Raw genomic sequence first — 26,738 nt, 5'->3', positions numbered from 1 at the left:
ATACAAAGATGGTGGTGAGAAGGATGAAGTCCGCTCAAGAGCAAAAGTGCTGTTAGTCCTTGTCATATGTCTTGAGTTTACACTACTAGAGGGCCTAGCTCAAAACCAGAGATATATGTACTTGGTGGAGCAACCTGCGCTAGTTCCTTGATCAAGGGTAGCATCCTTCAGGCGTCGACAAGAGAGCCTTGAATTCGCAACGATTATTGCCAGTTCAAGCAACTTCTTTCAAACCTGCTATGACACGCAGATACTCTGTCTTGCATCTCGTGTTATAAAGAGAATTCGCGACGAAGATCACACCATGCAGTATTCCAACTTGCAGCAGCCTACGAGTTGCACTGAGCAACCATCTACCCCTCATCTCCCTGCTACGCAGCTTCCCGCCGCCTAAACGTTCTATCGGCTGCTTGTATACTATACAGTGATAACCTTGAAACATATTGTCTGATTTTGGGTCTATAACGATTTCATGTGATATGCGATATTGAGGAACTACAATCGTCTAAACATCATGAGATGGCATCATGACGGAACAGCACATCACTGCATGGAAGCTATGCCCTATACGCGGGCAAGAGGAGCCAATACAGCGTCCTCTCATCTGCAGTTAAAATTCTCAGGCACAGTCGATGGGCCGCACATAGCTGGCGTGGCTACCAGGGGAAACTGGCTCCAGCCGGGAGCGTGATACGACTAGCTACTCAACGCGCATGAGGATCAACTCTTATTATCAGTACAAAGCAGGTACACCATCTCTTCTGACTTCTGTATATGCTGCATGGTGAGGTATTGCAACAAAAGTGGTCTATAGTAATGGCGAAAAATTGTGATCGATCTGACCTCTATCCCATGGTGCGTTCTCGGGTTTACCTTCGCATGTTGTCGCCATCGACCCACTAGCAGAGGCTTCACACAGAGGAGAACAAGACGCGTGATGTTCTGATTGAATGGCTACCTAAAAGAGTTGAATATTCTGCGGGTGTTCTATACTACAATGATGCTTCGAACACCACAATATCACGCCTATGGTTTTCCGCAGCGACAATGCAAAAGATATTTTGAAGTCGGGTTACAGAACAACGTATTTGAGGCTGGATCAGTACCAGATATTGACCCAGTTGTGCGACACAATTTGACCTCTCATCGAACATAGCTAATACAAAATCCTCCTCACTGCTGTCTCGAAACTATTAGCTTTTATAGAACTTTTCCAGGCTAGCAGTACTTACCAGGAGCATTATGACATGGTTACGTCGACAGACTCGACACTCGACCAATCTATACGCATGACATACCGGTACTGCCAGAAGCAGATGTCCCTGCCATTATTAAGTGAAAAATATGAGGCATGTATGACGGTACCGGTAGGTGCACAGCGATATTCATGCGTGCACAACGCCGTTTACTAACCAAGTGGGCGTGGGTATGGACTACTGTCCCGGACGGGAGGACACTCAGACTGAAATGTCACATGGGGACGTGGTGTATATATCCCAAATGAAGACGCAAAAAGAGGACGTAGATCAACACTGTCTTCCGCCAGTATCCCACCCCCGAGACATTTCATCCTTGCCGGGGGAAGGGTCTTGCTATTTTGATTGTACTGAATCGATCGGTTTGGCAATTATTCGCCACTCGATCCAAACCCTGCACCATCCCTTCCCCCTACCCAAGACCAGGGCAACGACGTGACACTGGGTGACCAGATACCCGCTCATAGTAGGACGAAACAGAAGCAGAAGGCGAGTTTGTGGCTTACTCTTGGGGGTGGACCGCTGTATGCTTTGCTTCTGGTTGTGACCGGTTACATTTCATCAACAATGTCACAACTACAAGACTTGCGAATATATAAATTCTGGTGATTTGGAGGACTTACGGGATCAATATTCATAATCGGTAGAAAACTGACATATAGCTGCTGGAAATGCAGGATAATGCTGCTGGTCTGAGTGTTTCAATGACGTTTGTGTGATAGAAGAGTGTCAGTACGAGCTCCGTGGGTTTGGACAGGACTGTCTGACCATCAACACTCGTTTACATTTTGACCTTCTGTATGGCTACTACGCTTTGCTTTTTGCTAGTGTTGTATATTGTTGTATTAGTTGTCTTTAGCTAAGGCGATGATTCTCTTCAAACACAGTACAATCGGACGAGCTGTTATGGAAACATTTTATATTACAAGTGTACCTTTCGGATCCCCGACAACGAGGCGTAGATGTTTACGAAGGAACTGTGCTTTACAGAGCCCTCTGTAGTAGTACAGTAGGCAACCAAGCGTAGTACACGCTAAGACTTATTTATGCCTGTATGCGTATGCGACAGATGGATGGCCTCAATATACCCCATCTATATCAAGGCGTGCATTGGACAATTATCCATGCCATACCGGAAGAGTCACAGTCTGAACAGTAGATGATATCATTTTGATGTTCTAACACTGGGTTACAACATAAGTTTTGAGCCAAACAATTTATCCACTGTTCTTTATCACAAGCAGTCCTCTCACACACAGAGATCTTCCCATGTAGACCAGCACATCCTCCCTCAAACATTCCTTATCATTCTTCATACCCCTTCCCAAACTCAGCTTCTGTTCATACTATACTTCTCCATGTTAGCAAGATACCCATCCTTCTTGTTCCCGAGACATCTAACAAATACCTTCTCAAGGATGAAAGATCTACTCTTTCGCGCAGCCACACTTCTTGCACTGCTCCTTGTAGCCAGACTCAACCAGGTACGTGCCGTAAGAGTCACACTTGGAATGAGGTGTCAAGCAGTGCGAATCAGGGTTGAGACCACCACTACAGTGGATGGTGTACTTGGCTCGAGCAGCAAGTTCAACAGGGTTGGGCTCAGGCTCAGCCACTGGAGTAGCAGAGATCATGGTAGCCAGGAAGGCGGTGGTAATGGCGAAAGATGTAAAGCGCATCGTGAAGGCTGAGTTGGTTCTTTTAAGCTGTATTGCTTCAAGAGATAGTAGAGTAGTCAATGAGTGATGAAGCTGTTGATGAGGGAGAAGGCATCCGAAGTATGGGCTGGTACGAGCCTTTTATGTCTCGAGCTGGATGAGTGCTATAGTTCTCGGTATTTGTGATTCTGGAGAACTGCTGCAGGTCGACCAAGTAGCACCGTGGTGATGGCGCTGATCCTGAGGCATTACTGCTATGCTCTCTAGATGACTTGTTTGGGCATTTTCTCGGCTCGAAGTGAAGCCGGTGTGATTGAAGTCCAGGCTAAGATATGGCACGCCTGATTCTCAGCTCGTTTGTGTAACATCGACAAGGCTACTAAAGACCTTGCGAGTACTGTCCGTGGCCTGTAACTGCTGTAGACAGAATCTTTGCTTCCACATCTTGTCAAAAGAGCATGAATTCCAATGAATGGGGTAAAGACACACCAAGTACAGGCAAAGAAAAGATCAAAGAGAGTTGGTGCCCGTACTTCTCATGAGAACGATGCATTGACGGACCCTGATTCTGTAAGGCTGACAGCGGGAGTGCTCGGGAACGAAAGCAGGGAACAATCTGTTTGCCTGGATGATCCCCAGGGTCTTGTGTAACACAATGCACTCAGGAGCAAACAAGCTCAGCTTATGGGCTGACAGAACCACAACGAGCAAGAGAAACCGATTGGCAGGCAACATCTGTCCAACCTTGCAGGGTATCATGTGACTCCAAATAAGGTATATTCCCAGTCCACTAGCCCTGAACGAAACTCTTCCTTCCATCATCCTTCACCTTCCTAATAATCTCTTCCATCAACAATTAGCACACAACCAAACTCTTTCCATCAAGCCATCAATCCCAGCATCAAAATAACTATGGAAGCAAGTGACCCTCTAGCCCAATTCTTGGCTGACGCCAGGCTTCGTTCACAGCCATTCCACCGCGAGCATCCCGACGAGCTCCACACCCCTAGCTGGCATGCAGCAAGCAACCGCCCCATTGTGGACGGCAAATTCAACGATCCTGAGACCGGTGAAGTCCGTGATGCTGGAGGCTTAGTGTTCTCCGGACCCCCCGCTGTCGATATCATCATCACAAATATTCACGAGGGCTCGTCCAACAACATCTTTCGCGCTCAGCTCCCCTTTCATATGGAGAAGCTGCTGGTGTGGATTCTGCGGGTAGTTGGGGAACGCAAGCTCCAGCTTGATTCTCTTAATGCCACCTCATATGCGATTCGAGTGGTGCTTTCTCATGAATTAAATGAGGGGCAATTTCATGAAATTGCTTATGAGATGGCGGGCGGGATTTGGGGGCAGCAATAGTGAAGGGTGCTGTGGAGTGGTAAGACTGGGATGGATGGGGTCGAGAACGCTCATTTGCTTTTTGCGGGGTGAGACCCGTAATATGGGGCAAAGGGTATTGCTTTATTTGGTTCTTATCATCCGGGCTAGACTGTCAGATAGGAAGTTCGACCGGCATGGGGTTGTCTGAAGGATCCATGCTGTGTAACCTACGTTTCGATAGTCTGAGACTTTAACAAAGCATTCTGCCTTATACGAGGTTTCATCACAGTAGCTAATTTAGCACGTCTACAACACTTTTATTTAGGCAGCCAGTTTCGGTGCATTCAATCTGGCGTGCATTGGGTTTCGGCACGGGTGAGCTCGGGCAACCGGAGGGCAAACAGCAATCATGATTCTCTCAGAAGTGAAATTACACCCCTTACTCTATCCAGTGGAGTATATTAAGTCTCATAGATTACTACATCTGCAGTTCGAAAGAAAGAATCTATGTTCGAAGTATGTGTTAAGTCCCTGGCATAAATATATCCAGCACATCTACATTGATCATATGTCCGTCATCATCGACGATTTGTTCAAGCAATGCTTTCAGTCTTCTCAATTTCCTCCCTGCTCAAGCACCACTTCTTCTGCAAGTCAGCATCAAGGGCCAGGGCATACACATCCTTAGGCCACCACTCTCCCCAGCTAGTCAAGAAGATCTGTTCCGGATCCGCCGGGAAATCGTTAATGAAAAAGGCGCGGAGGAGGTTCTGAGCACCTATAGATGTTCGTCAGCAAGTCAACGTAAAGAGTAAGTTATGAGTGATCCTCACCCTCGGGGATAGTCTTGGCATCGGGCATATCCATGGTCAAACCCATTGACGAGGCGAGAGGAGTGCTCGGAATGAGACCTGGCGAAACAGCAACGACCGTGCAAGAGGGGAGTTCACGCCGCCAGTAAAATGCGCCCAATAGCTGCACGAACTTGGAGGCACTGTATATCGGACGATAGCCTGCGCCAGAGTTGGCTTTCAAGTCCACGTCAAGGGTTGCTATGCCATGAACAGTCAATAAATGCCAGATCGCAGTACTAGGATATTGCAGGGATCTCACCCGGATCCTGGTCTCTGAGACCACGGATCGCCCCGGAAGAAACGAAAACAACACGCGACTGCGAGGCAGATAGCACATCACGGAGCAAGTGGACCAGATAATGCGGGGCTGTTATATAAGTTTGCTTCATTGTTAGTGAATCCACTTTCCCTTTCGTACGCTCAAAGTCTATCCATATTCCACGAACCTAGGTGGTTAACTACATATCCCGAGCACCATTGCGATCCATTTGGACCAGGGCCTTCGCCATTGTCCAGAGTGCCGGCGCAGAGGAAGAGATAAGCCAGCTTCTCGGAACCCAACTTGGAACGGACATTTGCTGCGAAAGACTGCACACTCTTCAAGGACAGGAGGTCGAGTGGGTAAATGGTGATGGAATGCTTAGAAGTGTCATAGTTGAGGCTATCGTAAGCAGCCTGGACTTTGACCGTGTCTCGCGCGCCCAAGATGAAATTGTACGGCTCGGCTTGCTCAAGCAACTGCTTGATTGTTTCAAAGCCCTGTGGTGTCTTAGAAATTGATACATGGAAGGGTGGAAAGCTAAGCACACCAAGCCGGATGAGATGCCAGTTGCGACAATTGTCTTTGCCATGGTTGCTAGGGTGAGGCTGTGAAACTTCCTGGTATGTTATCGAGTTATTGTTGGGGGACAAACAGGAGATTCCGAAGTTGCACCAAATATTCCCCGCTCGGAGATCAAGTGGGATATTGATGTCATGTGGTTTGTTGTGTTCTTAGCACCCAATGGGATCCGAACATTAACCCCGATAGAAAGATTGCACTTATACTCTTCATTGTTTATCTAGAGATGTAGACCCTATAACTCATTATGAATTAAAATTAAAGTACAGCCTGTAAAGCACGTACTTCATCAATGGTATCAGGGTAGTAGCCAAGCCTTTTTGGTAGGATTATTACGGGGAAAATATATAAGCTTATCTCCGCTATCTGGCACATTATTTATATGAAAAACAGGGCAACAGTGAGCTAAAGAGATACCACTGGTTACTTCTACAATACTTCATAGGCTCACAGGCAGCACATTGCTCTGGGTGGTCAACTTTCCGCGGCACAAGTGCCTGAAGCCCGATCCACGGATCAGGACGTGGATATTTTAAGCAACCCGTAACCCTGATGCATACTTTTTGTAGGCCATATGGCTGCACAATAGCTGTAAACTTAGTAGTCTAACAGAGGGCCGAAAGCCCTAGTATTCTTAAATCGTATGCAGTTTCAACCTGGATCTGGATTCAATGTCCTTCTGATCGAGCAATAAGATACACAGCTGTAAGCGACAGGAAATATATTGAGTCCGAAAATACCTCGCAAGAACAGGGCTCTCTTGTCGGTGACATAGGTTTATACAATTAACCTCCAGAAAGCTATGTACTAGGGTCATGGTGGAATTCAGTCCGACGACCCTGTATCAATTTATATAAATCGGACGCGGAGATGGTTCTCCCGTTCGTGATCGTAAGTGGACTCTATGTAAGACATCTTACTCTCAGGGTATCTATTTTCAAAAGTACTTCTGGTATATTGGAGTGTCTGTCTTGACTGCAAGGCTCCATCCTGAGTTAAGACAGAAGTGAGCTGGTGCAGTACTATCACCTCCAAGTGCGAGGCTGCTATCTATCATAACCAGAATTAACAGTAATAATTACAATCTGGGCGGACGACATATGTCACGACCTTTCAATGTCTTTGTTTGATAGAGCAATATCCATGCTACCTAAGATGAACGAATGAAACGTGGCTATGGCGTGATCTGCTAATCCCTTGGACAGAACGCTAACCATGCAGGAACAGGGGAGACGATCCAAGCAATCTAATCACAATGCACTAGTGGTAGTCACCCGACGAACTACAATAGTCACTCTTCCCTATAAGGAAGCTCCAAGCAGGCCCTAGCCTTAACCAGCCCCCTCCCCCTCTTTTGTCTCATTAGAATGATACTATATTAATGAATGCTTATTCCTTTCAGCTCCCCATTGCAATACCCTGGACTAATTCAGATCAGACACCCAGGTTACCAAACATCTTTTTCCCTAACACTCGCAGCCTGACTTCAAACCGTCACCTACATCATGTTTCAGCTTCCCCGTGTCCCAACCACTGACCAAATCCTCCCCCTCATGCATCAAATTATCGATGAACTCACTCAGACGCGCAATTCAGTACTCAAAGCAACGACTCCAGAAACAGCCACCTTCGCGAACACTCTTCTTCCCTTGGCGCAGACCGAAAATGCAGTCCAAGGCCAGCTAGCCATGATCGACATGCTACAGTACGGTGCTCCATTACGGGAGACCCAGGATGTCGTTCACTCCGCCTTGAGCGTCTATGCCGAAGCACAGGCGGCATGGATCGCCAACGGGGATTACTTCCTTCTACTACAGGCTGTCCGTGACAATCGAGAGGACTTTGAGTCATTCGATGCGGAATCGCAACATTTGCTCGAACGTGAGTTGACTGTATACCGAATGGCAGGGCACGGGGAGCTGGAAGCGGAAGAGGTGGAGGGCTTTTTGCAGGAAGGGGCAAACATTGGACAAATAGAGAGGAAGTTTCAGGAGAATTTATCAAGGGAAGATGGGGGCGTATGGTTTACACGGGACGAGTTGGAGGGAGTACCAGCGAGTGACTTGGGGAAGTGGACGTCGGATGGTGAGAAAGAAAAAGAAAAGCTATTTGTGCCCTTTGCGAACGGAGGTACACTGGCAGTGTTGACCTATGCTCGTCGGCCCGAAACGCGGAAGAAGATGTTCTTGGCCGATAATCACAAGCTCCAGAGCAATAAGCCATTATTTGAGAGGATCATTCGCCAACGGGCTCGGCGGGCCCATCAATTGCATCATTCCACCCACGCCGAGTATCGGCTACAGCAACGTATGGTAAAGGATCCGAAATGGCTAGGTGGGTTTCTCAACAACCTCAAGGACACACTGTGCGCCCGGGGTAAAGATGAAATTGCAGTCTTACAGCAAAGGAGAGTGAAGGATCTGGGAGACAAGCATGACACAGATTGTGTGGGATTTCCTCCGTGGGATAAACCCTATTACATGCGGTTAGTAGAAGAAGAGGTTGCGGTTGACCAGCTGCAGCTATCCGAGTTCTATCCCCTCGAACAAACAGCCATAGGGATGCTGGGTATTTTTGCTTCGGTTTTGGGTCTCCAGTTCGAGCCTCTCAAAGCTGATGAGGGGTCTCTCTGGCATGAGTCCGTTCGCGTATTCTCCGTCTGGGAGAGTACCCCCGACAAACAATTTATTGGCTATCTCTACTTCGATTTGCTATGGAGAGAAAACAAATATCGCGGTAACCAGAGCGTGAATCTCATGTGTATGCGCCAGCCTCTACATTAGCAATATCGGATTGGATCCAGACTAACGGAGAATTTCAGGGCTACCTCCGCCCGGATGGCAGTCGGCAATACCCTGCCACAATCCTCATGTGTTCCTTCCCTACTCCCACTCCCACCGGTTGTGCCTTGCTCAAGCACCATCAAGTGGTAACCCTCTTCCACGGTAAGCCTAAATCAAACAAAATCGAATATATCCTAACCTAAGACACAGAAATGGGTCATGGAATCCACGATCTCCTTGCACGAACAAAATACGTCCGTTTTCATGGCTACCGGCTTCCCCCTGACTTCGGAGAGATGCCCAGTATGATGCTCGAGAACTGGTGCTGGATGAAAGAGGTTCTGCAGGGCCTCAGCTGCCACTATACTACGCTAGAGAACAGTTACCTGATGGAGTGGCGCAAGCAACATCCCAGCTCACCCGATCCGCCAATGAAAATTCCGGAGGATGTAGTCGAACGCCTTATCAAGCATCGTTATCTGAACCGAGGGCTTTATCATTTGTATCAGTTGTATGTTTTTGCTTTATGTCTTTGAATTCAACTAATCTAACTTGAGCAGGTCAATCTCCATCTTCGACTTGCAAATCCATAGTCTCAAGACAGATGCAGATATTTCTGGCCTAAATGTTCAGAAGCTCTGGTATGACCTCCGTGAGGAGGTTGAAAGTATGGACTTCTCCGAGTGTCGAGACGGCTTTGCATTTGGAACGTTCAGTCATCTGACAGCGGGCTATGATGTCTGCTACTATGCTTATCTTATGTATGTACCTCTCCCATTCCGACTACTTGCTCTATCGTAGCATTCGTGAAGGCTAACCCTCTTGAAGCTGCACGGCAATGGCCCAGGACGTCTTTCTTTCTGTCTTTGCTGAAGGCCCATTCCAGAAGGACAAGTGGGAGAAGTACCGTCGTGAGATTCTGCAAAACGGTGGCGGCCAGCAAGACTTGTTTCAGATGCTAGAGAAGTTCTTGGGTCGTCCACCAAATATGAATGCCCTTGTGGAAGGTTTGAGGCGAGCAGACAGTCAACATTAGTGCTAGGGGGGGCAGACTATTACACCATAAGCTTCTTAGAAGTAGTGCTGAGAATAAGATTCACGCAATGTCTCCTCGCCAAGCAAACCAGGTCAGCTGCTTGATTTGGGTTCAACATGCCCAGGAACCCGGGCGGCCCGAGCCTGCCGAGGGCCACTGACGATGCGGAGGGCCGCTTGGCATTCAATCTCTCCTTTCAAGATGCTCAGAGCAGGTCTATTCTAGCCATAATAAGCTATTCCGTAGAGCTGTATCATGGACTGTCTCGGAAGGTGTCCGGTAATTGTCCGCGTTTCTCACAGACGCTCCAGACGTCAATAGTCGGTTGGGCTACTCATGCATCATGATATAACCGACGGCATCTCCTTTGGGCTGTGCTTAGTGGGTCCGGTAAGCTAGACAGTTCAAACGCAGCCATTCACAGCTTAAACTAAAAGACAAGGCTGGATAGTATCCTGATAGAGTTCAATTAGCATGACCACATGGTATGAAGAACATGGGTTCCCCTCACTGCACCGGTTAAAGCCAGCCCCCTTCCCAAACGTAAAGATCGTACGACGGACACGGGTCGGTTGTTTTGTCTACTTTATGCTATTTCGACTATACTTGTTGCAAAGCGGAATTCGTTTCGATCATCATGCAGCTATTCAGGGACATTCATTTCTCAATATCTGGGGTAATGGCATCCAAATTGTAGCTTCCAAAACTGGCCCATTACTCGAAAACACACTGCCTCCGGATAAGCATTCAGCAACCCTCTACAAAACAAACTTCCACAGGAATGCGGCACCTCCATCCCCTCCACAACTACCGAGGCTTGATCCAGGAGGAACAGATCCCTGAAGAAACGTGACGAATTGTGATGAGCGGGCAACACAGTTTAGTCTCCTCCCCCCGCATCCCCTCCGGGCAAAACCCCGGCGGCACTAGCATTAGCCCTAGGCACGGACAATGTCATTGTCAAGCCTTCAGGAACTAAATCAACTAAATCACTCCCATCCTGCGGGGTACATACTCCACGACGCCCTGCACGCCCGCCGGAATGCCGTCGTCGCTTGACATCAGGTGGAACAACGCATTCCTGCTGCCTCGAAAGTGAGCCTTTTAACCGACCGGTTACTTGACAATGTATACAGGATGTCCCAATATTGGAGGAAAATCCCTGACCCCTGAAGCCACACATGTAATTAGACTTCCCATATCATGCACTCCATGCATGGGCACTTCACTGCAGTGAAGAATATAAATAAGCTCCCCTTCTCACCCTAGTAGCATGACTTCTTCCCCCAAGCGGCCTATCCTACTACTGTCTGAGTCCTCTCCTAGCCCAGACCTTCCTGAGCAGGCAGTAATCCATCCACCACCATGTTCTCCCGCCGAAACCTGCTCGCCCTAGGGCTAGCCGCCACCGTCAGCGCCGGTCCCTGTGACATCTACGAAGCCGGCGACACTCCCTGCGTAGCCGCACACAGCACCACCCGCGCCCTGTACAGCTCCTTCAGCGGCGCCCTCTACCAGCTCCAGCGCGGCTCCGATGACACCACCACCACTATCTCCCCGCTCACAGCCGGCGGCGTCGCCGATGCCTCCGCGCAAGACACCTTCTGCGCCAACACCACCTGCTTGATCACCATCATCTACGACCAATCCGGCAACGGTAACCACCTGACCCAAGCACCTCCAGGTGGCTTTGACGGCCCAGACACCGACGGCTACGACAACCTGGCCAGCGCCATCGGCGCCCCCGTCACCCTGAACGGCCAAAAGGCCTACGGCGTGTTCATGTCCCCCGGCACCGGGTACCGCAACAACGAAGCCACAGGCACCGCCACTGGCGACGAGGCCGAAGGCATGTACGCCGTCCTGGACGGCACGCACTACAATGATGCCTGCTGCTTCGACTACGGCAATGCCGAAACCAGCAGCACCGACACCGGCGCCGGCCACATGGAGGCCATCTACCTCGGTACCAGCACCACCTGGGGCTACGGTGCCGGCGATGGACCCTGGATCATGGTTGACATGGAGAATAACCTCTTCTCCGGTGCCGACGAGGGATATAACTCGGGTGATCCGTCTATCTCTTACCGCTTCGTCACTGCCGCGGTCAAGGGCGGCGCTGATAAGTGGGCTATTCGCGGCGCTAATGCTGCCTCTGGCTCCCTGTCCACGTACTATAGCGGAGCCCGTCCGGATTACTCCGGCTATAACCCCATGAGCAAGGAGGGTGCTATCATCCTGGGTATTGGTGGTGATAACAGCAACGGCGCCCAGGGTACCTTCTACGAGGGTGTCATGACCTCCGGATATCCCTCGGATGATACCGAGAACTCCGTCCAGGAGAACATCGTCGCTGCTAAATACGTCGTCGGCTCGCTGGTTAGCGGTCCGTCGTTTACCTCCGGAGAGGTGGTCTCGCTGCGTGTCACGACCCCGGGGTACACGACGAGGTATATCGCGCACACTGATACGACTGTGAACACTCAGGTTGTGGATGATGATAGTTCCACGACGTTGAAGGAGGAGGCTAGCTGGACTGTTGTCACTGGTCTGGCTAACAGCCAGTGCTTCTCGTTCGAGTCGGTTGATACCCCTGGTAGCTATATCCGGCATTATAACTTTGAGTTGCTGCTTAATGCCAATGATGGCACGAAGCAGTTCCATGAGGATGCTACTTTCTGTCCCCAGGCGGCGTTGAATGGTGAGGGCACTTCGTTGCGCTCGTGGAGTTACCCGACGAGGTATTTCAGACATTATGAGAATGTTCTGTATGCTGCTAGCAATGGTGGTGTGCAGACGTTTGATTCGAAGACGTCGTTTAATAATGATGTTAGCTTTGAGATTGAGACGGCGTTTGCTTCGTGAGGGGTTATTAGGGGGTTGGGTGGTGGGGTGGGTATGAGGGATTGTGGTTTGTAAATAGGTTATGTTTGCTATATAGCATATGAATACTATACGATGGTATACTTTAATGTGGATTGTGTCTATGTAATCTACAGAAGCATCAGACCCTTGCCTACATGCAACACAATATCACAGCATCGTATCCGTGGAGCCGTCACGGACTAATCGGCTGCGAGATGGTTCTTATGCGTTGCTAGTTACTGTGATTGGGGATAAGTTCAAGCGTAGTTGTCTTTCCTTCACATAATGCATGTGGATATTGTCTGTCACGGTAGCTTATTAGCATGAACAAACAACTCCGAGTGAAATAGATATATGATGTACCATAACGACAAATGCACTGCGACATTTCATACCAGCCCAAAAGAACACGTATACATCATCAACAACATATGCTAGGCAGAACCCCCAGCCCTACGACCAGCATAATAGAAAGAAGATAGGCTTCCTCCTTCCTCACTCCGAGCAATCCTCGACCTTTGGGCCTTCCACGGCTGCAGCAACCTGTTGAGCAAGCCCAATCCTCTCGTACGAATGGACTTTGATCTTCTTGGAGTTGACCAGGTCCAATCGCTCTTTCTCCAAATGGCGGACTTGGACCTCACCGGAGGAATCACTCGGCAAGGATATCTCGTAAGTGGCTGAGAATTTCTTCTCGAAACCGGCGTACAGTAGTGGCCTTTGTGGGAAGCGACGGAAGTATTTACCTGTCCAGACGGTCAAGGTGAACGATTCGAATACTTCGATGCCCGCCTGCTTTCTAAGGCCAAAGTAATTCTGGCCAATGCTCCTCACAGAGGCATAATTTATAAGAGGCGTGATGGGGTTATGTATGTCGGAGAGGCCTAGTTCAAAGTGCATAGATAGGCTCCTGAGGTTGTGGAAACCGGTTGCTAGTCTGTCGAAGACGTCGTCGGGCTATGGTGTGGTTAGATCTCGGTTCATGTGATAGTATAAGACAGAGGATACATTGGCTTACCCATTGATCGTTCTCTCTCTTGACTCCCACTTGGAGTGACTTCAATTTGGGACAGTTGACATCGAGCTGACTGAGCTCCTCCGCTGTTAGGACTTGTCGCGGACGCTCCTTGCGGGCAGATTCCTCTTCATGCAGACAGAGAGTAGATAGGTTACTGTGACGGGAAATCACCTCAACCGGGCACATGTACCCTTTTAAAACCAGGGTTTCCAGAGAATCAAATGATGAAAGGCATTCGATGAGTTCCTCTCGCTCATCATCGCCTTCGCCTGCCCAGACAGACACTTTAAGGATCTTTAGTGATCTGGTAAAGCCAACTAGACATCGAAACAAGCCAGCGCAACTCTGCGGTCCTACGGCTAGTGACACCAGCTTGTCCCACTGAAGCCCATCACGCCAAAAGCTCCAATGCTGATCGTCCATCCGATATCCGTCAAGGCAAAGATGCTCGAGTGGAGGGAATGTTTCTTCGCCTGTAAGCTGAAAGCGCCATATAACACGATGCCTTGGGATCCTTATAACACAACCACCATACGGTCTCATGACAGTAAGCGAGAACGACCGGAGATGTGGGCATTTGAAAAACAATCTTTGTAACGTGGGTATCTGTCTATCTGGCCTGTTTCCGTCAATTGCTGGGCTCACTGATGCAGAGAGGGTCGTGACACGGGGTAGAGTCTGCTCCGCCAAGCTAGAGTTAACCTCCTCGCTATACTGGTTGAGTAGGAGAAGTTCTGGCTTCCTTTTATGCTCATAAATGGTGCGAATCAATGTTGTCGATTGAATACTGGGAAAGCCGATGGTAATCCGTCGAAGGTTTGGCAGACGGGCAATCAGTGTGGCCAAGCAATCATTGCTCTGGAGTCGTTCTAGGAAATCCTCGTCTGCCCAAGCAGAAGGACTCGAAATATTGATTTCCTGTACCCAAGCTCGTAAGGTGTCATTCTCGTCGGCTTCCAGTCGAGATAATAGAAGCCAAGGGCCTGTAGGCAATTCTGGTTCCGTTTTCACTTTTGTAGAGTTGGACAACCTACGGGAGCCAGAGAGATTCTCATAAGCCACCAGGGAGATAGATCGATACAAAAGGGGTGTCGCGATCGAGTTGAAGATCTTGTCGACCAAGCAGAGGTGGGACAGATCCTGAGTGGTGCACTGTTCAAAGATAAGACGCCATTCATGCAAGCTTACTGCATCTCTCATCATAGTGAATGGTCGAGAAATCGAGCGAGCAGTTGAGGCTAAGATAAGTCCAGTGAAAGTTGTGTGGAAATTGTCAAGAAATATAAGTGGATATTTTCGTAAGATTTAGGGCTCTATAGAGTTATCGCTCGACACTGAAATCAGATGGGGAAGTCAGGGCAAATGTGAAGTATCATGGTGCCTCAATCTAGGAGACAAGGCTCTGCGCCGAAGCATTTACTGACTCAGTGCGGAGTGCAAGTGGAATGACACCATGCATTTGATTGGACACTAGGGAGGACAAGGCTGTGAAAAACAAGGAGGCTAGGAAAAAATACTAAGCACTAGTAGTAGTAGTAGTAGTAGTAGTCCTACTAGCCACTGTAAGCCCGATTGGTTGGCGGACCGGCGACAGCCAGTCACTCTCACATCAGCTGCTGCATCATCTTCCTCACTATCTTCCCGGGAATACTGGGGGGTGTGGATAGCTTGACCCCCAACTCATCAACCTCGAGGCTAATTACAAGCTAAATACCCGCGCGGGAAAGGCTGCGTATTGGTAAAACGTATATCGTACAATCTATCTATCTACAATTCTAGTGGGACCCTTACAACTTCTCGGCCTCTGCCATCAAGTCCTCAACCTTGAAGTTCTGCACGTCACCACGAGTGAACGCCTGCAGAAGCTCGCCTTTCCGTCCATTCGCCTGACCCCCGAAGTCATAGAAACGCTGAACACAGCTAACCAGCCAGGTGGCATCTGTCGCAGATACTCCGGAATCAGGCATCACCTGACCATTCATCAGAACCAGACCCTTCTCATCCGCCAGATCCAGATAATGTGTGACCGTCGTATGCGGCTGCGCATACGAGCCATGTAGCTGATACGAAGCCAGCGCTGTGAAAATGATCGTGGAAGTGTGGTCGTTGGCCGAAGCAGCGGAAGAAGCGGTCGGAGACGCTGGAGGATGGAAACCCCATTGGAGGAAATGAATGTCCGCACCGCCCTTGGCGGCTTCTGCGTTCTCCTCCGCGGTCTGCGCCTCACTCTGCGTACGGGGTAGGGGAAGAACGAATTGGGGGTTCTGGCGTGCGGCGGAGACGATGCGCTGGTATGTTTCTACCGGAATTACGGCGCAGACCGAATGAGAGTTGTTGGCAAAACGAAGACGCCAGATGGCCTCGATTTCCTTGGGCGGGAGGCTGCGCACTTTCTCGACATCAATGAACGAGTCAAGAGGTCTGATTCCAGTCGATGTGGCGGAGGAGGCGGCGCGAGCCTGGGGAGTAGGTGGAGGAGGAGGGGGTGAAGGGCCGGTCGAGGACGGGGAGGGCGAGGACTTGGGCGGCTCTGGAGTGAGAGGAGTTGTTGCTTTGTGACGGTACTCTTCAATCTTCTCCTTGTAGGCCTCCTTCAGAGAATCGATGTCTTGGTGTCCCTCTCTATGGTGAGAGGAGTGAGTGAGTCGTTCATGACTGTTGTCGCGGTCGACTTACGCTTGGGCTTTCTGCTTGAGTTTCGAGCGGTACCTGTCCAGCACTTGGTTGGGATCGTGGTGTGTGGCGAGGAAGCGGACATCGTGCACTTGGGCCCAGCGCCTTTGCTGAGGGCATAGGGAGGATGCCCGAGTCCTCAGCAGGGACTTGAACGCAGAAGATCTGAGATACGCCATCTTGAGAATGCTGCTTGAGGAGCAAAGAAAGAAGGTTAATACTTGGGAAGAAGTCCGGCCGGTTCAGCTAATCGGGACTAGTGTTGATTACATAATATATGCATAAATACGGCCAACTCGCGGCATAAGCAGAAGATGCTTCACACCATAGCTAGGAGTTGCACAGTACCAGCGAAAGTTGAAAGAAGATTATGATAATCTTATTGTCTTAAGATGTTAAGAAGATGTCGGTCAGGGAAATGGGAACAGCAAAGAAGCCATTCACATTCCTTGATCATGCTTCCTGTTAGTCTCCTATCCAGAACTTTCAAGAGTCCTGAGCTACAGAACCAAAGAAAGACGAAAGTGTGTATTGGAACAGCTTATACTATATGGTACTAATGTATGCAGCACATCTATTGAATCTAATCAAAGCTTGAGCTATGTACATATCATTTGAAACAAGTCTCTAGACATGAAGGTGTCTATAGCGCCATTACACAAGAGTCTCTGCCCTATCTGGGAAATTTGAAGTGCTTTATGTGTAAATGACAGACTGAAGTGCTCTCTAGTCCACAAGAGAAATGATAGGCTGCTTCATCTGGGTGGTGTTACTTTAGACGAACTAGGCTATAACGATCGTCCGGTAACCATTCGTGACGGGATATATGGGCCCGCAGTGTCTCTACGGCCAAGTGTGACTCATTGCCCTGGTTCAGGAACTAATTTTTCAACCTACAGCTATCTGACAAGTAATAATGTTTACACTTAAACTTGTTCTCAATTTTTCTCGGTAGCAATCCGTAACATCTACACTACAGCGAAAGCAAGGCGTCACTCGTCCAAAATGATCGATAGATGACCTGGCCATTGATGTTCGTTTTGCGAAATTGCTCTAGCGCCACTTCAAATTCCTGGGGAAAGCTATTCGTACTACTATCTATTCTTAGCTGCAGTAGTGGGGTATTAAGGAAGTTTTAGACAACCTTGACTGCTGTCAGCGCTTTTGGTATTGCGCCCAATCGATGCTTGAATATTAGGGTTTAGAGACAAAACCGACCTAGTAGTGAGGATGAGCTAGCATAATCGCCAGCAGCTAACCAAATGTATATACTTCATTTGATCGTAATACCAGCTGGAGATGCAGAACTGGAAAGCGGATATTGAAATAGTTGGGGCATCTTGACAAAAAAAGTAGCTACTAGCTCTACTTTTATTTATACAAACAGACAACAAGTGTTTGCTAAAAGTGTGAGTTCATCTGATGCTTCACTGTCAGATGGTCTCCTTGGTAGATTAATACAAGTTGAATGTGATGGTGGTCAAATTGACCCTGGCTTCAATTGCAGGAACATATAATTAGTGACTTCAGAGTGCATGCGATGCTTTTTCTGACACGGAATATTGAATTGCAGTTAAACCGCAAAATAAGCCGACAGCATGTTCCAATGCCAATTTTCCTCTTCTTCTTAGCTCACAACGAACTAATCATATGTGCTCAATGATAAATAAGGATTTACTTCGTGGGAGTGCACACAATACAGGAACCGGGGCCCTTCCCCGGATCCATATCGGAGGGTTTGTATTAGCCGTCGGGGAAGTGGTGCACGTGACTACAGAAATATCTCCTGCTCTGTCCTGTTCCTTGCATAGTAAAAGGTACTGATTCTGGTCGATTTATGAAACTGGAGGAAGGTATGATCTAACTATTGTAATTCTCCCCTCCAATGCTATCCAGGACACACAGCAAGCATAGTTACCCCCAGTATTGTAGTGAGTCATTATTCACGGAGATTACTTATCGGACGAAGCGATAATGACTTCCCTATCGATGCAGGACGATCCACAGTCGCTGATTGGCTCGTCGATAAAATCGTTACGTAAGGCACTAGCTCCGACTCCGGATGAGTCAACGACCTGCATCGACCGCCTGAATGAGCCATCGCGAAAACTGATCTTCCACAGCGATCTTTTTTCTTTCCCAAGTCTCTTCTTTCATCCTTCTTTGCTGCCCAACAACCTCTTCTCCCGCCGGTCTATTCGATTTCCCCTACCAATTCCCTTCACACAATCACAATGGCCTCTGAAAAGCCCCGTGTCTGTCTGGCCTACTCCGGTATGTTCTCGCCCGCCCGACCCCGCAATATTGCGGTCTTGATAAGGCTCGGTGCACTAACTTGACAATTTCCATTGCAGGCGGTCTTGACACCAGCTGCATTCTGCGCTGGCTTATCGGTACATTTTCCTCCCTATTTCCGGTCAAATATCCATCGGCTCGACTAACAATTGCTCACAGAGGAGGGCTACGATGTCGTCTGCTTCCTCGGCAATGTCGGCCAGGAGGAGGACTGGGCCGCTGTCGAGGCCAAGGCTCTCAAGATCGGTGCGAAGAAGATGATCATCGAGGACTTGCGCCGTGAATTCATCACCGAGCTTTGCTTCCCCGCCATCCGTAAGACTGCTAATCCGGCTACGTGCCCCGATCAGTCCGCTAATCTCTCATCGCAGAGTGCAATGCCATCTACGAGGGTCGCTACCTTCTCGGTACCAGCTTGGCTCGCCCTGTGATTGCCCGCGCTCAGATGCGCGCTGCTCAACGTGAAGGCTGCCAGTTCGTCTCCCACGGTGCCACCGGCAAGGGTAACGACCAGGTCCGTTTCGAACTCGCCTTCTACGCCATCCAGCCCTCCATCAAGGTCATTGCCCCCTGGCGTGACCCTAAGTTCTTCAAGCGTTTCGCTGGTCGCAACGATCTGCTTGACTACGCCGCCCAGACCGGCATCCCCGTTACTTCCACCAAGGTGAGTGGTGTCTATACAGATTGCGCGAATACAGGCTAATACAGTATGATATAGGCCAAGCCCTGGTCCATGGGTTCGTCAAATTGCTCTTCCGCGCGTAATTGCTCTCAAGTGTACTAATTATTGGTATAGACGCCAACTCCGCCCACTGCAGTTACGAGGCTGGTAAGTTGAACCATTGGCAGTAGTTTACTTATCAATTTACTGACCAGTCAATAGGTGTCCTGGAGGACCCCAACCACACTCCCCCCGCTGACATGTGGACCATGACCGCCGACCCTATGACCGCTCCCAACGAGCCCACCGACCTCACCATCCACTTCGAGCAGGGTGTTCCCACCAAGCTTGTCACTCCCGAGAAGGAGTACACCGACCCCGTTGAGCTTTTCTACACCCTCAACAAGATCGGTTTCACCCACGGTGTTGGCCGTATTGACATTGTCGAGAACCGTTTCATCGGTCTTAAGAGCCGTGGCTGCTACGACTGTATGTGTCTTGCACCCCACACTGCACTTCCAGCTAGGACTTGCTAACATGCTGCAGCCCCCGCCATGACCATCCTCCGCGATGCCCACCTTGACCTCGAGGGTCTGGTCCTGGACGGCCAGGTCCGCGCCCTGCGTGACCAGTTCGTCACCCACAACTGGTCCATCCAGCTCTACAACGGATAGTACGTGTTCCACAGTCTTGGACTATACAACAGTTGTTCTAACCCTTCCACAGCTACTTCAGCCCTGAGCGTGAGTTCATCGAGAACAGTCTCAAGTTCTCCCAGCGCGTAAGTGTCCATAAAACCAAATAGCTCAACGGTATTATCTAACAAACCTGATAGCGCGTCAACGGCGAGGTCCGTCTCCGCTGCTACAAGGGCCACGTCTACATCCTCGGTCGCTCTTCCAGCACCGAGAAGCTCTACTCCGAGCAGGAGGCCTCCATGGACTCCCTGGACGACTTTGAGCCCACCGACACCACCGGCTTCGTTGCCATCCAGACTATCCGGTATGACCACACTTCTTTGTCGTTTCCCAGAGAGAAAGATAAGCTAACATCTTCCGTCAAATAGTCTGAAGAAGTACGGTCTCCAGAAGGCCGAGGAGGGCGAGTCCCTCAGCCGTGCATGAATTATGAATGAGCGTTATTGAGTCATGGGTGTATGGGGAAACAAAAAGTAAATATAGATCACATAATACCAAAGGAATATTTAAGGTAATTCACTACTATTACTGTAGGCAACGAAGCCGTGACGTGTAACTGCTTTTTAAGCCAAATATCCAGCCATATCCCCAGAAAGTCAATCAACAATCTTCAATCGCATTACACTCCCCAGATGATAGTACTTAGTACGATCGGAGCCCCCTTAAACTTACCAACCAACACAACCAGTCCACTCACTCATCCAGTTCCTAGGACGACGACAACACCCTTCACCCCTCCCTCCCTCAAGAACAAAACAGGACATACCATTCATACCGGATTCCCTGCTCACCACCCATCCTAACAAACCTTCCCACGCCAGCTGACGCAGGTACCTCTACCAACACAGTATTGATAAACCCCCTGATCAAAACCTACCCAATCGCATTTCCTATATCCATCCGACCGACAAAAATTCCTGTCAACAGACTTTCGGCTGACAGGGTATCCATCCATCCATCGGAGGTGTGGAATGCCAGTTCCGACGGGGGCCAGCATTCCGGACATACCTAGTATTGTTGTTGCCCTGTTGATAGCTAGTAACCCGCGGAAAACGTGAAACGGAGGGATCCCTTCATTCCATTCCTAAAAAAAAAAAAAGTTTTCAATTGGGATAAAGATAGAGGGAGGGTTGGATCGGAGAAAGGTTTGGCTGCTGTTGCCATGAGCCACGACGGCGAGTACGACGACGGTCATGTCAAGGCTTCTTCACCTGGGGGATATGTTGGAATGCATCGTCACCCCGGGGGATGGGGATGAGTGGGCAGTTATCAGTGGGCTGTGTGCATACCTTGGGGAGAGTTTGGTTGCTGGTTGGGGGGTGATAGTGGCGCTGCTGGGGGTATAAAGATGGTGGGTGTTTTTTTCCGTATCTGCTTCATCATGCTTTAATTGTCTTTACTTTGTCTACCTCGAGACATAATTATCTCCTATATATCTCTGGATATACGAGATTAGGAACTTCTGAAATATCTATTGAACGGTGAAGACATCAAAATGAAATCCGCTCTCCTCGCCTACGGCCTTCTGGCCTCAAGCGTCTCAGCACACATTCAAATGTCCAACCCCTACCCGATCCGCAGCCCGCTCGACCCAGATGGTGATGAATCCAAGAAAGACTACTCATACACGAATCCCCTCGACCCCAGCGGCAGTGACTTCCCCTGCAAAGGCTATGCCAATGACCCCTTCCGGTCCGTAGCGACCTACAGTCCCGGCGGCACCTATGAGATGGACCTCCAAGGCAGCGCGACCCACGACGGCGGGTCATGCCAGATCTCGCTGTCGTACGACACAGGGAAATCCTTCCAGGTGATTCACTCCATGCTGGGTGGTTGTCCGCTCACGGAATCGTACGAGTTCACGATCCCGTCAGATGCACCGACAGGCGATGCGCTGCTCACTTGGACGTGGTTCAATAAGGTCGGGAACCGGGAGATGTATATGAACTGTGCGCAGGTTACTATTGGGGACGGTGGTAGTAAGAAGAGGGACGTGGAGGAGATGCGGAAGCGAGATGCATTTAGTTCGCTGCCGCCGATCTTCATCGCGAATGTTAATGGGCCCGGCCAGTGCACGACTATCGAGAACTATGATGTGAACTTCCCCCGGCCAGGACCTTCGGTTGAGGGCAGTATCAATGGCACCAACACCGGGTTTACTTGCACTGGTGATGCGCCCTTCCTGGATGCCGGTAACAGTGGCTCAAGTGGTAGCTCCGGCTCTAGCTCCGGCTCTGTCAAAGATGCCCCTGTGTCTACCCCCAAGCCGACCGCGTCCAGGCCGACTGTGTCTACCTCTCACGTTGCTGCTCACGTTGTTGGCAGTACACCCGCGGCATCCTCGTCCGCTAAGGTGGTTGCCTCGTCGTTCGGAACCGAGGCTGCGCGCGTTGCGACAGTCCCGACGGCGGTTGCCCACTCTGAGAACGATGCTAGTGTTGCTGGTGCCGATGATGATGAGAGTGCCCGGTACGTCCCTGGCAAGCCTTGCGTCGATGGGGCTATCATCTGTGGCCCTGAGGGTACTAGCTGGTCGATGTGCAGCAATGGACGCCCCGTCCATATGGGATCTGTTGCGGCGGGAATGTACTGCTCTCATGGAGCGATGCATCGGTTGTAAAGAATTGGGTGTAAATGGTGGTCAGTCAAAGCTATGGCATCGTTTGTATTATGATATGTTCGGCTTCTTCCTTCGTTGTCTTGGATAATGCGCGTTGATGACCGGGCGGATGTGTTTACTTTCAGCGACTCATTTGTTCTCCATGTATCTTAGTTGTGTCATGTTTAAGTAGCCTATGCAGTGTTACCTTTGAATGGATTAAATCAGCTCAGATGATACATCAGAAGTAGAGTGAATGAACGATAGGCTTTCAAAGTGAGCACTAGATGCAGTGACAGAAGCCTGTTGTGCTTTAGGCGATGTATTGATAATAGGCATCAAATGCCGGAATATCAGTGATTTGATACCTGCGAGCCGATCTCCGTACGCAATAACGACAAGAATATGACATGCAATGTTGTCTAGAAGCTGTCAGGTTGATCTTGTCTCAAAGCCAAGGTGTTGAAGCTAAATAGAAAAGGGCGTAGAATGCAGACTTGGGGAGAAGACATCCATGTAACAAGTAGTTCCTTTTAAGGAAGGTCCGGCCAGCAGCGGTTAGTCTGGTGTGGGTAGGTGAGAGACATGTATGTCCTTTGAGGTTGCAGTCGGCCTCGTCCCTTAGCTTGTGAGGGGCTAGGTGCGGCATGGCCACGCATGGTGGAGAACCCTTGTTCGGACGCGATCAATATATATCGGTGCCCTCATACGTGTATTCAATACCGGGATGGTGAGTAATTCATCGTCAATTCTAAATTATCCCGCCGTCTATATACCAATGTAGCAGGTATCAATCAATATAAGAAACAACACAGATATTAAATGTCCCGGGATCCAATAGCATAAAGCATGTCACATCACAAGTAGAATATATGCACAGACCGAGAAACGGTAATTAACTTTTAGTGTAGATCGTTTTAGGGACACTCGCGCACCACTCTAAGACTGAGCAACCACGGCTTCCAGAGCCTGCTCCAGAATCTTGAGGCCGGACTTGATCTGCTCCTCGGTAATGGTCAAAGGAGGAACGAAGCGGATGCAGCCCTCGCCTGCCGTGATGATCAGCATGCCGCGCTCCCGGGCAGCACCAACCAAATCGCCGGCCTTGGAGACAAACTCCGGGGAGAGCTGGACACCACGGATCAGTCCGCGTCCGCGGATCTCCGAGATGACGTTGGGGTACTTCTTCTGGAGATCCTTGAATCCAGACACAAGCAGGTCTCCCTTGGTCTCAACAGACTTCTGCAGCTCGGGGTCCGCCAGACGGTTGACAATGTGGTGGGCGACACGGCACACCAGGGGGTTACCACCATAGGTGGTACCGTGGTCACCGGGCTTGATGTGTTTGGCCACGGCCTTCTCGGAGACAATAGTGGCACCAATAGGGATACCGTTACCCAGGGCCTTGGCAGAAGTCAGGATGTCGGGGTGAGCTGCCTCGCCAGAAGCAGGTGCGAGAGATGGGTGAGCGTGAGCCCAGAAGGAGCCGGTCCGGGAGAGACCGCACTGGATCTCGTCGAAGATCAAAACGGCACCAACCTCGTCACAGCGCTTGCGCAGAGCGACGAGGAACTCCGGGGTAGCCACATTGATACCTCCCTCACCCTGGATGGGCTCGACGATCACACCACAAGTCTTCTCGGTGACGAGAGTCTCGAGCTGAGCCACATCGTTGTAGTTGCCGTACTTGAAGCCAGGCAGCATGGGAGAGAAGGGAGTCTGGTACTTGGGGTTCGGGGTTGCAGACAGAGCGCCCATGGTGCGGCCATGGAAGGAGTTGTGGAAGGAGACGACTTCGTGCTTCGCGCCGGAGGGGTCGAGCGAACGACCGACCTTGCGAGAAAACTTGATGGCGGCCTCGTTGGCCTCGGTTCCGGAGTTGCAGATGAAGACCTGGGAAGCATCGCGCATGGCACCGGATTTCTTTGTAACGTCGATCAAGAGCTTGCTGAGAGCTCCGGTCCACGCATTGTAGTAGAGGTTCGAGGCGTGGACAAGCACCTCGGCTTGCTCAGCGATAATCTGGGCCACCTCGGGGTCACAGTGTCCCAGAGAGTTGACCGCAATACCAGCCGTCAAGTCCAGGTATTTCCGGTTCTCCATATCCCACAAGTAACATCCCTGGCCCTTGACCATGACCGGCGCCGGCCGCACGTAGGTCGGCAACATGTAGGGAGATTGATCATTGACGAAAGCCACGGATACGGAGTCAGCAGCAGGATCGGGGTTAGGCACGGCAGCTTTGTTCTGAGACTTCACATGTTGCGAGATGGAGAAGAATCGCTGCTGGGGCAGTGAGTCAATGCTGGGGACGAGCCGACGGGCGACGGGCAACCGCCGGGCGGCGAGACGTGCGAACGCCATTGGATTGAAGGAATTGGGGTTGGGAGATGGGAAAATGGATAATGGTTAAGAAAGGTAAAGACAGGCGACACCAGCGAAGGGACCTGAAGATCAATAGATGATCAGGCAGCTGGAATTGACGTTGGGAGCAAGAAGGTGCAGACCCAAGATTGGGAACTGTTGACTTTCTGCTGTATCTCATGCGGCATCGGCGCTGCCGGATCAGGTGACTGGCAGCCATGTGACTCATGCTCCGCTTTTGATAGATTGATAACAGTCACATAGCGGGTCTATGATTGACACAGTAGAATTAGTTGTCTTAGTTGAATTCTCAAGTCTTCATCTAGACTAGGCTTGGCCTTGAACACCAGACACAAGTAAAGTAGACAGTTATTCGCATTTACTGTCAGGCATGGGAGAATACACCTCACAAACTTACCCCCAAACCGCAACCAATTTTCTCCGCACTCTAGGCACTTTCGCATCAGATGCACTTGAAACACCCCCACGGACTATGAGAACTAATCCACCAATCCAGACCTCTGGCACTCAGGCAAGAATTTGGTTTCGTCTTCAACATGATGCACGGCCCGCTGGGACTACTGTTGCAAAAGTACCAAACATCTGATATTAATAACCTGGATTATCTTATTGATCAAGCCATCTGTTTTCCCGTCCTCCATTCGGCTAGGGACTGGGGCTGATGTGTAATTTGTAACCTCTATCAATAACTGATTATTGGCTGGAAGATGAAACCTGGGAAGTCTGGAAATCACTGCTTTCCATGTGTCAGTCATAGCATCAGTATCTAAAGCACCCCCAGCTTCAGCGTGGGATACACGTCGGACGCAAAGCATAATCGTAGCGACTTGTGCACATGATATCACGCGGCTAAGAGTTCACTCGGCCGGAAGACGGTCTGTGGTCACGTGCCAAGACGTTGGCGATGCAGCACTCTGAAAAGGGAATGAGTGAGACTGTTGGACAATTGTAATGATCCATATCAGTGGCTGGCACTTGAATGATCAATCACTTGCCGACATAACAGCCGTAATACTTATGGTCGACAGGTGTATGGTAAGGGCTGAGTAATCCAAGGACAAGAAATGGAAAGAGTCAGGATAAGTGGTCAACTAAATCTTGCAGGAGTCATGTGGAAGGCGCCAGGAAGGCAGGCGGTGGGGCGGCGCAATATGACGCGGCATCACATGTCAAAGCGATCGAATTGGGTTGTGAAGGCGGAAAAGAGTTAAAAGTTATTAGTTGATTTATGCTGCTTGGGACAATGGAGTAATTAGGCGCCGAGCAGGATTGGATTCAGTAGTTTCCACGATCAGATGGTGAGACGAGTCATGATTCATGGGCTGAACGTGAAAATCCACGGCCGACACCCGAGTCGCGCGCATGTGACGAGAAAAACCTCTGGCAAGTGCCGGACAGACATCGATCGTAAGAGGTACATGTGGATGTGAAGACAGTATGACAATGTTGTAATACCCTGGTAGTCAGTAAGGAATGGAATAAATCATTGAAACCCTCAGGACCAACAACTAATGTTACTACTTGGTGACGGAGTAAGTAAGTGGAGGAAAGAAAGAAAGAAAAGTACTAAGCAAACTGCGCGGGGGAAGAATTTCCCAGTGCGGGATTGATTGCACGTGAAAGTGCCCCAACCTCAGCCAGAAAGCAAAGCAATTATCCCATCGCAACCCAGAACAACTTCCGACAAGGGATCTTCGTCCCTCCTCCCACGCCCATTGCCATCCGGTCTTACTCCTCAATTCTCATTCCCCCTTTACTCCCACTAGAGCCAATTTCAGGCTCCATCCATCCAT

At 49.8% G+C, this 26,738-nt stretch overlaps 10 protein-coding genes across 10 annotated transcripts; 5 read left to right on the top strand and 5 right to left on the bottom strand.

Annotated features, from left to right (window-relative positions):
* Positions 1–2,438: 2,438 nt before the first annotated feature.
* On the bottom strand, positions 2,439–3,434 carry BO85DRAFT_444593 (uncharacterized protein). Its single transcript, XM_025659053.1, has 2 exons — positions 2,674–3,434; positions 2,439–2,616 (listed from the first exon to the last, which is right to left on the bottom strand). The coding sequence occupies exon 1, from the start codon at positions 2,933–2,935 to the stop codon at positions 2,684–2,686; it is 252 nt and encodes an 83-aa protein (XP_025521219.1). The 5' UTR covers positions 2,936–3,434; the 3' UTR covers positions 2,439–2,616; positions 2,674–2,683.
* A 260-nt stretch (positions 3,435–3,694) lies between these two features.
* BO85DRAFT_444592 (uncharacterized protein) lies at positions 3,695–4,514 on the top strand. Its single transcript, XM_025659052.1, has one exon. It carries the CDS (start codon positions 3,827–3,829, stop codon positions 4,274–4,276), a length of 450 nt encoding a protein of 149 aa, XP_025521218.1. The 5' UTR covers positions 3,695–3,826; the 3' UTR covers positions 4,277–4,514.
* Positions 4,515–4,830: 316 nt separating this feature from the next.
* On the bottom strand, positions 4,831–6,199 carry BO85DRAFT_411129 (short-chain dehydrogenases/reductase; the record flags this gene model as incomplete). Its single annotated transcript, XM_025657513.1, has 5 exons — positions 5,901–6,199; positions 5,538–5,850; positions 5,351–5,458; positions 5,071–5,289; positions 4,831–5,015 (listed from the first exon to the last, which is right to left on the bottom strand). Exons 1-5 carry the CDS (start codon positions 5,940–5,942, stop codon positions 4,831–4,833), a joined length of 867 nt encoding a protein of 288 aa, XP_025521217.1. The 5' UTR covers positions 5,943–6,199.
* Positions 6,200–7,437: 1,238 nt separating this feature from the next.
* On the top strand, positions 7,438–10,060 carry BO85DRAFT_473866 (M3 family metallopeptidase; the record flags this gene model as incomplete). The annotated part of the gene is made up of 5 exons (XM_025662645.1): positions 7,438–8,679; positions 8,754–8,877; positions 8,926–9,226; positions 9,276–9,476; positions 9,544–10,060. The coding sequence occupies 5 exons, from the start codon at positions 7,438–7,440 to the stop codon at positions 9,749–9,751; spliced, it is 2,076 nt and encodes a 691-aa protein (XP_025521216.1). The 3' UTR covers positions 9,752–10,060.
* A 1,056-nt stretch (positions 10,061–11,116) lies between these two features.
* Positions 11,117–12,616, top strand: BO85DRAFT_411127 (alpha-L-arabinofuranosidase B; the record flags this gene model as incomplete). Its single annotated transcript, XM_025657512.1, has 1 exon — positions 11,117–12,616. The coding sequence occupies one exon, from the start codon at positions 11,117–11,119 to the stop codon at positions 12,614–12,616; it is 1,500 nt and encodes a 499-aa protein (XP_025521215.1).
* Positions 12,617–12,825: 209 nt separating this feature from the next.
* On the bottom strand, positions 12,826–15,004 carry BO85DRAFT_411125 (uncharacterized protein). The gene is made up of 2 exons (XM_025657511.1): positions 13,635–15,004; positions 12,826–13,573 (listed from the first exon to the last, which is right to left on the bottom strand). Exons 1-2 carry the CDS (start codon positions 14,835–14,837, stop codon positions 13,112–13,114), a joined length of 1,665 nt encoding a protein of 554 aa, XP_025521214.1. The 5' UTR covers positions 14,838–15,004; the 3' UTR covers positions 12,826–13,111.
* Positions 15,005–15,262: 258 nt separating this feature from the next.
* Positions 15,263–16,500, bottom strand: BO85DRAFT_444587 (ATP11 family protein). The gene is made up of 2 exons (XM_025659051.1): positions 16,311–16,500; positions 15,263–16,256 (listed from the first exon to the last, which is right to left on the bottom strand). The coding sequence occupies exons 1-2, from the start codon at positions 16,484–16,486 to the stop codon at positions 15,422–15,424; spliced, it is 1,011 nt and encodes a 336-aa protein (XP_025521213.1). The 5' UTR covers positions 16,487–16,500; the 3' UTR covers positions 15,263–15,421.
* Positions 16,501–18,427: 1,927 nt separating this feature from the next.
* BO85DRAFT_444585 (argininosuccinate synthase) lies at positions 18,428–20,476 on the top strand. The gene is made up of 11 exons (XM_025659050.1): positions 18,428–18,581; positions 18,662–18,700; positions 18,762–18,917; positions 18,974–19,266; positions 19,321–19,339; positions 19,399–19,431; positions 19,486–19,752; positions 19,810–19,936; positions 19,990–20,044; positions 20,099–20,265; positions 20,330–20,476. The coding sequence occupies exons 1-11, from the start codon at positions 18,542–18,544 to the stop codon at positions 20,385–20,387; spliced, it is 1,254 nt and encodes a 417-aa protein (XP_025521212.1). The 5' UTR covers positions 18,428–18,541; the 3' UTR covers positions 20,388–20,476.
* A 910-nt stretch (positions 20,477–21,386) lies between these two features.
* On the top strand, positions 21,387–22,795 carry BO85DRAFT_20566 (uncharacterized protein). Its single transcript, XM_025654573.1, has one exon. It carries the CDS (start codon positions 21,457–21,459, stop codon positions 22,579–22,581), a length of 1,125 nt encoding a protein of 374 aa, XP_025521211.1. The 5' UTR covers positions 21,387–21,456; the 3' UTR covers positions 22,582–22,795.
* A 496-nt stretch (positions 22,796–23,291) lies between these two features.
* BO85DRAFT_444583 (acetylornithine transaminase) lies at positions 23,292–25,200 on the bottom strand. The gene has a single exon (XM_025659049.1). It carries the CDS (start codon positions 24,922–24,924, stop codon positions 23,500–23,502), a length of 1,425 nt encoding a protein of 474 aa, XP_025521210.1. The 5' UTR covers positions 24,925–25,200; the 3' UTR covers positions 23,292–23,499.
* Between the last annotated feature and the right edge of the window lie 1,538 nt (positions 25,201–26,738).

The sequence above is a fragment of the Aspergillus piperis genome (genome assembly GCF_003184755.1).
Source record: "Aspergillus piperis CBS 112811 unplaced genomic scaffold BO85scaffold_1, whole genome shotgun sequence".
Taxonomy (NCBI): Eukaryota; Fungi; Ascomycota; class Eurotiomycetes; order Eurotiales; family Aspergillaceae; genus Aspergillus; species Aspergillus piperis.
Note: the sequence above shows the minus strand (reverse complement) of the source record. Positions and strands in the feature narration are given on the sequence as shown.

Coding starts and splice junctions, on each gene's coding strand:
- BO85DRAFT_444592 (XM_025659052.1), top strand. CDS start 3,827: ATGGAAGCAAGTGACCCTCTAGCCCAATTCTTGGCTGACGCCAGGCTT.
- BO85DRAFT_411125 (XM_025657511.1), bottom strand. CDS start 14,837: ATGATGAGAGATGCAGTAAGCTTGCATGAATGGCGTCTTATCTTTGAA. Junction 13,574..13,634: donor AGAGAGAGAACGATCAATGG/GTAAGCCAATGT, acceptor ACCACACCATAG/CCCGACGACGTCTTCGACAG.
- BO85DRAFT_444593 (XM_025659053.1), bottom strand. CDS start 2,935: ATGCGCTTTACATCTTTCGCCATTACCACCGCCTTCCTGGCTACCATG.
- BO85DRAFT_444587 (XM_025659051.1), bottom strand. CDS start 16,486: ATGGCGTATCTCAGATCTTCTGCGTTCAAGTCCCTGCTGAGGACTCGG. Junction 16,257..16,310: donor CTCAAGCAGAAAGCCCAAGC/GTAAGTCGACCG, acceptor CTCTCACCATAG/AGAGGGACACCAAGACATCG.
- BO85DRAFT_444583 (XM_025659049.1), bottom strand. CDS start 24,924: ATGGCGTTCGCACGTCTCGCCGCCCGGCGGTTGCCCGTCGCCCGTCGG.
- BO85DRAFT_20566 (XM_025654573.1), top strand. CDS start 21,457: ATGAAATCCGCTCTCCTCGCCTACGGCCTTCTGGCCTCAAGCGTCTCA.
- BO85DRAFT_444585 (XM_025659050.1), top strand. CDS start 18,542: ATGGCCTCTGAAAAGCCCCGTGTCTGTCTGGCCTACTCCG. Junction 19,432..19,485: donor CCACTGCAGTTACGAGGCTG/GTAAGTTGAACC, acceptor ACCAGTCAATAG/GTGTCCTGGAGGACCCCAAC. Junction 19,937..19,989: donor ATCCAGCTCTACAACGGATA/GTACGTGTTCCA, acceptor ACCCTTCCACAG/CTACTTCAGCCCTGAGCGTG.